The sequence below is a fragment of the Trachurus japonicus genome, chromosome 16, assembly GCF_045865225.1.
Source record: "Trachurus japonicus isolate A0001 chromosome 16, Traja_1.0".
NCBI classification, from domain to species: domain Eukaryota; kingdom Metazoa; phylum Chordata; class Actinopteri; order Carangiformes; family Carangidae; genus Trachurus; species Trachurus japonicus.
In genome coordinates, this window is record NC_140922.1 from 7,692,837 (window position 1) to 7,704,911 (window position 12,075).

The 12,075-nt window shown below is 41.6% G+C and overlaps 2 protein-coding genes across 4 annotated transcripts in view; both read right to left on the minus strand.

Annotated features, from left to right (window-relative positions):
* Positions 1–12,075, minus strand: part of LOC146971624 (membrane-spanning 4-domains subfamily A member 6C-like) — a 39,867-nt gene that overhangs the window by 5,323 nt on the left and 22,469 nt on the right. The gene's annotated exons all lie outside the window — the stretch shown is intronic.
* LOC146971623 (membrane-spanning 4-domains subfamily A member 15-like) overlaps positions 1–12,075 on the minus strand; it is a 32,804-nt gene that overhangs the window by 5,323 nt on the left and 15,406 nt on the right. Inside the window, exons 1-7 of one of the 3 annotated variants that reach the window (XR_015037818.1) lie at positions 7,718–7,808; positions 5,109–5,296; positions 4,872–4,991; positions 4,470–4,526; positions 4,028–4,234; positions 2,942–3,058; positions 2,199–2,559 (exon numbers count right to left, since the gene is read on the minus strand). Coding sequence is in view for 2 of the 3 variants with exons in the window: in XM_085801037.1 (XP_085657163.1) it covers positions 2,503–2,559; positions 2,942–3,058; positions 4,028–4,234; positions 4,470–4,526; positions 4,872–4,991; positions 5,109–5,285 (735 nt within the window). In the remaining variant the exon portion in view is untranslated. Of the gene's footprint in view, positions 1–1,770; positions 2,560–2,941; positions 3,059–4,027; positions 4,235–4,469; positions 4,527–4,871; positions 4,992–5,108; positions 5,297–7,717; positions 7,809–12,075 lie in introns of those variants that run through there. The other 2 variants (XM_085801037.1, XM_085801038.1) reach the window with 2 other exon arrangements.

Below are 12,075 nucleotides of genomic sequence, written 5' to 3' on the forward strand. Positions count from 1 at the left end.
CTATCTTCCGACAGCAATCACTTACATAGAGTGTTTGGACTGAAACACGGGTCTCTCAGTCCCTCTGCTCTGCTCTGAGCCGAAGAGATAACATTTATCGTATCCTACAGTTTTTATCCAATGAGGAGAGAGAACGGCATGCAGGGCTGTGTGTGCAGCCAAGGGACGCCGTGAATGTGGTGACGTAGCGACGAGGACTGTTATGGTGCGTTCAAGGAAACTCGTATTTTTCCGACCGTGAAGTGGTACCAGTTCGATCTGGTACGAGTTCACCGGTCGGAAGTTACGAGTGGCCGTTATAGTGACTTTCACCGGTAAAACAGGTCGGAAAAACACGAGTGGGTTGCCTGAAACGCTACAAAGTCGTAAGTTGTGACTTGAAGCTGTAATTTACGATTTCAAAAGCCTGCCTGGAACGCAGCATTAGCGAAAACGACCGGACCACTTACTTCTGCTTTAACTACCAGTTACTTTTTTAATTATTTTATGCACAAAATATGCAATTAGTTTGATTAGTATCAGTAATTAAATTGTGTGGATATCATCATATACATGTATGTTAAAGTTAACCTGATCACGCAACATTGGATGTAGCGTATATGCACCAATAGATCTATTAACACTGACAGTAATGCTAACAGCAGCAACTCAGCTGAATAGAGTTCATTTTCTTGTCCTCTATGTTGTTCAGACCACCTTTATACTATTAATTAAGTAAAAGTTTGAATGATGTACTTTTACTTGTCGTGGAGAATTCTTTTCTGCTTTTACTGTGTCTGAGACTTATTCCAGTATATAGGCCTACCATATTTAAAAAGAGATGTTCAGTAAAGTCAGCTGAACGAGTCCATAACCCATCTTAACAAATCTCCAGAACATCAGGCGCAGGGCCCAGAAAAGGTGGTGGGAATGAAATGTGGGGACATCATTTCAATATGCATGAGGTGAGACAAGGGATGAAAATGCTGTGCAGTCCCACACAAAACAGGACATCTGGCCACCTTGGCCAAGTAGGACTTGGACCCACGGCCTCTCCTCCTACATCTGTTTAGGCGAACTATGGTTGTGTAAATCAATGCACCTCTTCCACACAGACATGTGGCTGAATTCATGGACCTAATGAGAGCAGGAGGATTAAAGTTTGGATGTTATTATTGAAAAAGAATGTGTCTAATGAAAGAATAAGAAAGATCAGCTGTGATTTATTCACTACTATCTCAGAGAAACTGCAAACTATTCTGAATATGAATTCTAATTCAGTCAATGTAGTGTTCAAAACTATGTTCTAAATCTGCACATTTTTATATTAATATAATAGAATTGTGGGAAATGCACTTTTAGGGCTCTCATTTGGCCACACCCCATTGATACACCCTTGTATTTAATGTCTATTTTCCAGTATTTTATTGCCACTGACAATTCAGATTAAACCAAAGACAGACTGTGTTTTAGTGTCATTGTGTAACTATAATTTGACATTATTTTGTTTCCTCCATCTTCACATGTTTAGCTTTTGTAAAAATGTTATCGGTATTGGTATCGACAAGACCACCCTTGGTTCTACTTGTTATTGGATCGGAATAAAAATCTGTGGTATCGCACATCACTAATTTCAGACAGGTGGTGGTGCTGATGCTGTGGTTGTTATGTGCTGCAGTGACGTCATACAGCATCTATTGTGTGTCTGTGGGGCATGCAGGTGATGTATGTGGGTATGCTGATCTGGCCCAGAGTCAGTTTGACAGGGTTTGGGTATAAAAAAAATTGTCATTCAAAATAAGAATCTTTATTTAAAAGCATTATTCATATCATCTGCATGCAATAGGTCTTCCCAAGCCCAACCTACAGACATACACTTTTTGAAGTTTACTGTTGCATTTTGGTCTACATTGAGCTTAATTCTTGTGATTTTCAGTCACCAATGGTTGACATAAGATTTTATGGTGATGGCAACAATATGCTTAAGATTTGGGATTGTTGTGCTATTTTGGCAGCTCCAACACTGGTTCCAATAAAGTATTTAATTCACAAACTAATCATACATTCATAATAAACTCCTAACTTTTTCAGTGACTTCATTTCCACAGATACATTTGAATATAATATACAATAACAGGAAAGGTAGAATATTTATATCCCCATTGCAAAATATGATTAAACTGCAACAATTTGGCAATTCCTCATCAACATGCCTGCACATGCACAAGCCTCCCTTATACACTGACCATAAGGCACAATAGCCTACTCAAGAGATCATAATAAAAAGTTTTTAAAAAAGACAAAATACAATGGAAAGCAGCATATAGAGTATTACTAGAGTCTATATTGTGAAGTACGAGTGCAAATATTTTTAAGCCGAAGCCTTAAATTTGGAAAAGATGGTACCGACCGGATTAGTGTAAATTACTGACATTACAGCACAGACAGTCAGTGGTATTTCACCGAGGATTTCAGTCCCTGGTGCCTGATAGTGCTAAGCAGAGGTTTTCCAGGCTGCGTTGATTACTTGGTGGTGTCTTCCTCCAGTAGTGGTTTGCAGAGCTCTGCATCATGAATGCTCTGAAAGAGAAACACAGTATCAGTGCTGCTACTCAAGTCAGAGATTACAGAGTTCACTCATGACCTGCACTGCTGTACCGTTTCGACGGGGCTCCACAGGGGGAAGAGTTATTTTATTATCGTAATTGGGTATTTATATCTATACTGACTTATTTATTTGGAGTGTAGATTTATTTTCTTAAATAAATGGTTTAATATGCAACATAAACTAATTAGAACAAATTACTTAGTGCCTCGTGTCCTTTGTCATGAAGTCTGTGGGTTCTTTTGTTGGGCTTTCAGTTAGATGCCTGATAGTTAGTCTGTGGTAAACACTTGCCCAGGACATTTCACATTTTATTCTATAATAATAACCCAGTAGAGATTTCTTTCAGTTTTGTACCTTGTTCTGGTCCTTGGTCTTCAGAGCCTTGATCCCCAGGGTGGCCGAGCTGATGGTGAGGCACAGCTCCAGGACCGACAAGACAATCAGCACAGCATTGATGCTTGTGATGAGCATCTGGGACACAAACAAAACAGTGTCAACTTTGACATCTTTCCACATATTTGTGGATGTTTTCATAGCAGTCACTTATGTTATTGTTTCATTAATTTATACAACATGTATTCAGTCATTAAAATGTGGCTTAAAGTAAGTTATGACTGTATTGGTGTGTATGTTTCTAGTTGTGCTGTTCTGTGTGGTCACAGGTGACACACGACATTTTATTACTAAATATATCAGTTCATATCAATGTAATCTACTAGCAACTCTGTATGTTATTTATTACAAACAAAATTAACTATTGGCAAATTAATTGGCACGTACATATTAACTGTATATGTATATTTATATTGTTTATTATTGACAGGGTGTTTTTTCCTATTTTCAAAATAGTGGGCTTTATCATTATTTTTATGAACAATAACATAACATATTAAACATAAAGAACTTATGATTTCTAATCTGTGAATTCACACCAAATTTAAAGAAATTCCCACAAGCTGGTTTTCTTTTACAGATTTTACAGATTGAGCGTGATACTTTTCATTTAATTTATGCGTGTGTGTATGTGTGCATATGCATACATGTGTGTATACAATGCATATACATCTGTGTATATACGGTATATATTGTATATATTCCTCCCACAGACCAAAGACATGCACGTTAGGTTAATTGGTGACTCTAAATTGCCCATAGGTGTGAATGAGAGTGTAAATGGTTGTCTGTCTATATATGTTAGCCCTGCAATAGACTGGTGACCTGTCCAGTGTGTACCCCGCCTCTCGCCCGAAGTCAGCTGAGATAGGTTCACCAGTGACCCTATTGCAGGATAAGCGGTATAGAAAATGAATGAATGATTTTAATCTTGGTTTTAATAAATCAATACATCCATCCATCCCTCTGTTATGTGTGTGTGGAGATGGTAGCCCAAAACTTAAACTGGTTTGCACATTAAATGTTGAAAATTCTCACACACACTACCTTAACTATCGCCTTGGCCTCCAGGCATCTTTGGTGCTCGACGTTCTGAGAAGGAGACGGTGTTGTTGTGTGGTGTCTGCTGTAGTAGTCATAATAGTTATAGTCGCACATCCAGACATCTATGTTTGCCAGGTTGATGCAGTAGAGTACGATGGCTGTAATGGCAAAGGCAACTCCTGCCAGATTCAGAATCACGTTGACGATGACCTGAAGTAAAAGACCTGTCAATTTATGTGCAAAATGAAGCAAAACATAAAACCAAACCAGGCAACAAACAGCAAACAGTAAGATTTAAATGTCCAAAAACAAGATGGCAAGTGTGTTATGCTCTTCAGTGGTAAAAACTGTGCTGCAGTAAAAACAAGTGAAAATCATAGTAATAGAGTGAAAGAAGACATCTTAATTTAATACAAAGGTGCTACAAATTAATGTAACTACCCACCAGACATGGACTGGGATACTTCTCAGACAGTATGCACGTGATGCCGAATAACATGAACTACAGAGGAGGTGAAAATGAAAATTAATATACATTATTATTTACATAAACACTGATATATTAATATATACAATACAAAGCAAGAATCAGTTATTAATTAACTGATCAGAATTCATTTCCCCGTCCTCCCCAACCTGACGTCTCTGTCTGAGGAGGCACATGTCACTTCTAGTCAGCAGCGTTTATGATGCTGTTAGTACACACTGTATTTTTTTCACGTTTTAACACAGTTTGTGTTTGGTACTGTGGGGATTTTAGTTCTGACAGAGATTGACGTGTTTTTGATGTGTTTTTTTTTTTGTTTAGGCCTAATAAAAATAACAAATCCAGCATAAGCTTCTTTACCAGTGCTCCCATCCAAAATGGAAACTCAGTGTCATCCATTTGGTACCAGGAGCCACCAGCACTGCAGATGAGAACAGCTCCAAGACCAATGTTGAGCAACCCAACCATAATGTGCAGAGCCTGTGAAGGAGGAAACACAGTATGAAAATCAAATCATTAAAAGCACAAATAGTAAGCAGCTAATGATCAGTCTGAGTGTAGAATCATCTATGTAAATCATCTACAGTTATTCCTCACCGCAAGTACTGACGGAGACATTCTCTGGACGCTCCTCAGGCGCTCAGACACAGAGCAGCACACAGGGCTGTAGCAAAGGCCTTTGAGGATTTGGCAGAGTGGAGGACAAGAACTTTGTGGGTCAGAGGTCAAGGTCAACACAGTGACCCCATCAGCTTTGGTCACGGAGACAGACATCCTGCCCAAGACTGAAAGAGACAAGACACGTTTTTGAATCAGATTAAGGCAGACTAAACATACACAAAGTGAGATTTCAATGTCTTTTTTTTTTATTGTAAAGCAGGTTTATATACTGTCAAAGTATATGCTCAAGTATGTGCTCAGGCCACAGAGAAAAACAACACAGCTTGTATTCAGAAACTGAGCCTTAAAATGAGCTGTTACATCAAACTTTGTGACATCACAACAATCGTCCAACCTCTATCTTCGCAGTTCGCAGGGACTGGTTTCTCTCAGTGTTTACCATCACTCATATCATCATCACTCAGAAAATCTAAGGCCCTGGATCTCTACCAAAGTCATTCTAGGCTGCCTTAAAGCAGATATCAGTGGAATGTTTTTGTTAATATAAGTCCTAAATAGTCCTATTTTCCGTCAGCAATCACTTACATGAAGTATTTCAGCCTAAACACGAGTCTCTCCGTCACTCTGCTCTGCTGTAACCCGAGGAGAAAATTTTCCTTGTGGGATACAAGTGTTATCCAATGAGGGGAGAGAACGGCATGAAGGGCTGTGTGTGCAGCCAAGGGATGCGCGTGAATGTGGTGACGTAGCACGAGGACCAATTGATGCCTGACAAGGGCGGGGGCTGCTAACTCATGGTGCGTTCAAGGAAACTCGTACTTTGTGTTTTTCCTTCCTGTGAAGTCATACCAGGGCTGCGTTCCAAAAGCGTATTGAGTCACCCTCGCTCACTTGCCCTCAGCACTTGCCCTCGGGGGAATCCCCGCCGCCATCATAAGGGCTGTTCCATTTCTCTAAACAGCTGAAGTGAACTTGGTGAGATCGACCCTTGAGGGCTGAGTGATCAAGTCAACATCGATGGTCACTCCAGAGCTGTATATCACCCACAATGCATTGCAGTGGTGCACGAAAAATACGTCCATGCGGTGGCGATAATGAACCCCAAGCACCAGTTCTGTGTTTACCACCAAAGAAGAAAATAAATGAAAGGGGTCAGTAAATATTCAGTTCAATAAACTAGTTTAGCAGTGACATGTCAGAACAAACTATTTACAAGTGGTAGGCTAGTAGAGATATATAATAGGCAAACTTTGCAAAATTTGTCACAAAAAAAACTTGTCTAAAGAGCCTTAATCTGACGTTTCATATTCACATTGCTGTGCCTGTGTTGATGTGTAGTATAATAAGGCATTTTAATCAGGATTGGTCTGATGAAGCAGAGCTCATCATCAGTGACAGACAGAGAGAAAGAGTAGTATATATTGATATTATAGAGTAGCCTATTGAATTTTCACCGTAAACCGGCCAATCCCCCCCCCCAAGAGGCAGTACAGCGCTACACCTACGACATGTGGCCAACCAGTGATTGTCCCAGCTGTTAGTGAACGAGGGCAGGTGTGTTCCGTTTACCTCTTCTACTCCTCCCCCGCCCACTTTCCCTCCACTCTCCAAGTGGCCTCCGTGTGACGTCATAGCAAGGGGTGAGGGCAAGTGAGCGAGGGAAACTCAACCTGTTTTTGGAACGCAGAGTTCGATCTGGTACGAGTTCACGGGTCGGAAGTTACGAGTGGCCGTTATAGGGAACTTTCACAGACAACAGGACGGTAAAAACACGAGCTACGGGTTACCTGGAACGCTACCAAGTCGTAGTTGTGACTTGAAGCTGTAACTTACGGTTTCAAAAGCCTGCCTTGAACACAGCATTAGCCGAAACGGCCGTGCCGATGATATCTGCTTTAATGATTCATTGTTACTAAAAGTGTTATGCTGCACTGTGTGTAGGTTTTCTTTCCTGTTATTCCTGATCCACCATTACACAGACATTAAACTTCTCCCTCTTGTTGCGACATGCACACAGCTGTGTGAGATGGCGGGTTTGGTAACAAAGATGGGAGAGATTTACTGAACTCACTGCAATTTGTGGCAGTGTGGTAGTCTACTGTATTACAGAAAGAGATGTCCCAGGGTCTGAATGATATAAAATGTATAGGGTCAACAAAACAATTCAACAGCAAACCAGTGGATGAGCAATACTGAACAGATATAGGCTAGTGGTAGCCTCCTATACATAGACTGCATTTGAGTGAGTAGGCTAGGCCTACACAGGTTTGATAAAGACTTCGGGCATCATAAAAGTCACGTGATGTATATACAGTGAGCTTAAAGCCAGGCTTAGTTTTGCGGGTGGTTTCATTTCAGACAGCACTAAACGACCACTGTGGTCAACCGGACTCAGATAAAAAGTGGAGTAGGCTACAGTGTATCTCTAACAGAGAGCTGTCACAACTTGTGCTGGAGCATTTGGGCAACACCGTTACGGAAGTTTACAATAAGCACCGGCCTACTTCGTATCAACACAGCTGCCTTGCCTTGGACTCAATCACATTACGTTACAATCAGACGTTACAGACGTTAACGAGACTCACCTGTTTGTGTTTGAGTTGCAGAGAAGCTAAAACTACACGGTTTCTCTTTGGACAGAGGGAGAGGAGCTGTCTAGGGGCTGTTGCCCAGAAGTACCTCCCCTGATCTGGAAGTAATTAAAAAAAAAAAACCTTAAAGGGATAGTTCAGCTTTTTTTTTTTTAAAGTGGTGTTTGAATGCCCATTAGGTAGGGCCTATGCAGTGGGAAGGTCTCTCCCCTCTCCCACCCCCCCACTGAAACACCTGAGCATCGCGCTGCACCGAGACGCGACAATTAATCAGCGTATTCTCGCCACAGGAAGTCCCGTCTCAAAATAATACACAAGTTCAAGAGTAGGATCTAAAGTAGGGAGAGCCGCCTCAATTGTAACGCGTCACGGTTGTAACGTTCACGTTTCCTCTTGATTGGCCGATGCGATCGTGACGTCATTACGTCAGGGTGTGACGAGGAGCGTAATCCACATGCCCGGGAAAGTAGGACTGATTTGCTTGGGCAAGATATCGTCGGAGAAGCTGGATTTTCGAAAAGTAAGAAAAATTCACTCCCACATTAGTTTTTGACTACAGATTTTTTCTTTAATGTTACAGAGCTAAAATCCGCTTGGGTGTCTTTATGTATATGTTAGTCACTAGTTTGCATCGTTTTAACACATAATTATTGGTAGGTGTGTTCTGTAAACAACGCCAAATGGACGGTGCTCCGAGCGGCGCATTTGTAACGCATGTTACAATTATGACAACGGCAGACATTTGCAAACACAGCTCGAATAATTTTGCTCTTTGTTTGTTTTTTGTTTGTTTTACAGAATGTTCAACCAACGAAAGAGGAAGAGGGGCTTAATAACAGCTAATGTGCTGAAGGCAGCATCAGACGAGGTGCTGATAGGTGGGCTTTCTGTGCGTAGTGTGGCGAAAGCGTATAAAATGTGCCATGTCACTTTGCACAGATACTGCACAAAAAGGCAGAACCTGATGAGAGAGGGGAGCAGTCTGCTACCTACATCAGGCTACAGGAGCCATTTCAGGGTCTTCAATGATCAGAGAGCACACTGGTGGCCTATCTAATGAAGTCTGCTGATCTTTATTTTGGATTAAGCCCAAAGGAGGTAAGAAAATATTGAAAAATAGACTAATTAACTTGGCCATAACACACTAAAAATAAGAAGCAGTAAGCTGATTGTATTAAAATTAAAATTCATAGATCAGTTTAGTTAAAAAGGACACTGTGGTCTATGTTACAACCCTAAACGACCACTATGTATATTCACGGGAGGCAACATAAGTGTGGAGACGGGAGTTACAAATGCACATAAAAGGGTTTATTGTTACAAGCAGGAGGGATCAAACAAGTAGAGCACCGGAGGCGGCTGGGCTGGCAGGCAAACTGAAACAAAAGGAAAAAAGGAAAGGGCGGCCACCGCAGCCAACCCACACAGGGCCGTCGGACCGGGCACCGACCTTCTTCCCTATCCCCAACAGAACCGGAACCTAAACCCTGAACAGAAACAAAACCGAATCAAAAGGTCTGCCAGCCAGCCGCGAGCACCACGCTCCCGGACCCACGAGAGGAAGCGTGGCCGAGGGTTGAGCGCAGGACCGGAGAGGGAGGAGAGAGAGAGCGCGCAGAACCTCCGCCTTTAAATACGCCCCGCAGCAATCACACACCTGGATGGAAAAAGAGCACAGGAGAGATTACGGCCAGGCCAGCAGAGGGGGACAATGTAACAGTCTAAAATTAATTATTTTAGTTAAAAAGGACACTGGTTTAAATGTATTTATTTATTTAGTTAAAAAGGACATTGGTCTAAAATTCAAAGGTAATTTTAATAGATAAATATTTTTTTAAATAAGCATATTCATTTGATTTTAAAAAATCATGTGGAACAATACACTATCAGAAGTTAATTAATAGAAAGGAGCTCTACTGGCCTACTTACACTGCATGTAACTATCTTTTTTCAGGTCCGCAGATTGGCATACCAGCTGGCAAGCAAATATGGCTGCAAGTATCCAGGAGCATGGAAAAAGGATCAAATGGCTGGAAAAGATTGGTTTCGCTGTTTCATGATGAGGCACCCAAATTTGTCCATACGCCGTCCAGAAGCCACTAGCTATTCCCGTGCTACAAGTTTCAACAGGTTCAACGTGGACACATTCTTCAGTAACCTGGCTAAAGTCCTGGAACGCCGCCCCCAGCCCTTTGAACCAAAAGAGGTCTGGAATATGGACGAAACCGGTGTTATGACGGTCCAGGTCCCAGACAAAATTGTGTCCAAGAGAGGAGTGAAACAGCTGGGGGCAATGACGTCAGCAGAGAGAGGCACTCTTGTAACCATGGCCTTGGCTGTCAATGCACAAGGCAACAGCATCCCTCCTCTGTTCATCTTTCCCCGAAAGAATTTCAAGCCGTTTATGATCAATGGTGGACCTCCTGGTTGCATTGGCAGAGCCAACGGGTCGGGCTGGATGCAGGAGGAGGATTTTGTTGTTTTTCTCCAGCACTTTGTGAGACACACCCATCCAACACCCCAGTCACCTGTGATCCTCCTTCTCGACAACCATAGCTCACACCTCTCAATCCAAGGGATTGATTTCTGCAGGCAACATGGTGTGGTTTTAGTGTCTCCCCCCCCCCATTGTTCGCACAAACTACAACCGTTGGATAGAAGTGTGTACGGGCCCTTCAAGAGATACATCAACCGTTTTTTAGGCCTTTTCTCGAAAATTGCATATCCATAATAAAATGAGTATATCTCTGCAACCACAAGGTATATTTGAATACTTTTGGTGTCATAGTAAAGGGGGAAAAAAATGAGGAATTGCTGAGATGTGTAAATTTCAGTATATCTGTTACTGGTAAAGAGTAAATGAAGATGACACACAGAAAAAAATTAATAAAAATTAATATTCGCCTTAAAAAAAATCATATTTTTGATGAGTGCCCTTTAGAATAATGCTGATGAAGCTCAAACTCTCTATAAAATCATTGTACAACATGTGAACATTGTCTCTGCAGTGGTTGATTCTGATTAATTGAAGCAGGACAAAATGATTGAGATTTTACTACAAAATATCCAGGCGAACTTTCCAAAATGTCCATTTTTGGCACAGCTTGGAACCACCTGCTACTATAAACTATTGTTTAATCTTTATTTTCACACAAATTGGATAAACTAACTGAAAATAAATCTACTGGAACCGATTAAATAACTAACATAGTGGATTCAGTGTCTCTGCGTACTGCTGCACTCAGAGCAGCTTGTTTGGGTGGGTTTGGCTTTCAGCCTCTATCTCTGCAGCGGAGTGGTCGATTCGAGTGAGGGGCGGCTCATTGTGACCATTAGAGAGAGAGGAATGACGCTAGACCCAGGTCGATGTGATTGGCCCCACTGGCAGCCATGTGCCAGCCATGAACCAATCAGATCAGCAGATCCACGTGCAGGCCAACGTGGGGTTGTATGCGCGCGCACCAGGCTTCCGTGTAGGGTCCTAGAGCCGTCGTGTTTCGGCCCGGCTGATTCAGATGTAAACACTAGGCAGAGTTCAACTGGAAATATTGTGGATTTACCCATAACACAACCTTTTCACGGCAAAACAGCAAAGGTAAGAGCAAATGTACGACCATGTTTTGGCCACGCAGTGTCTGTTTTTGCTCGACTTTGCTGGTTGTTGTCTTCTCCCTCTGCCGTGCTGCTGCTAGCTGCTGTGTTAGCAGCTGTTGTTCAGGGACGCCCCGATGTTCACGTTCAGATGAGCGGTCGCTGATGTGTTTTGCATAATGTACAGTTGTATACGAGCCAGAAATGTGGCGACTGGGTCCACACAGAGGTGCTTTATGAAGTTTGATGTCTAGTTGTTTGTTTGAGTAGTGTTTGGGCTGTGTTTGGGTCATATAAACATGGTTTTTACACGTTGTAGCCCAGCTTCTGCTGTTTAATTTGACATATAATATGACCATATTCTTTCATAATCAGTGCACTGGGGGCTCTGTTATTGTTATGCATGTCTTCAAGTCCTCCAAATGGGGGACTCTGGATTTTAATAGAGCCTAATAATATCATCATCATTATCATCATCATATCACTTTTCTGAGGAAAAGGTTAAAGTGCTAACTTTGCAGAATAGGACTTGGGCTACTTGAATAAAAAAAGCATAAATTATTTTGGATATTAATGGAATACATTTCGAAACACTAAAAAAGTCTAATGTTTTTTAACTGATAAAAATGCAACTAAAAATTTGATTAAAATATTTTGTTTTGCAGGTAAGACTTTGGGAATCTATGATCTCCCAGGCATAGTGGCAACTGCTCTGCCATTTGCAGCCACACCAGCCAACATAATAGCTGGGTTCAGATGCA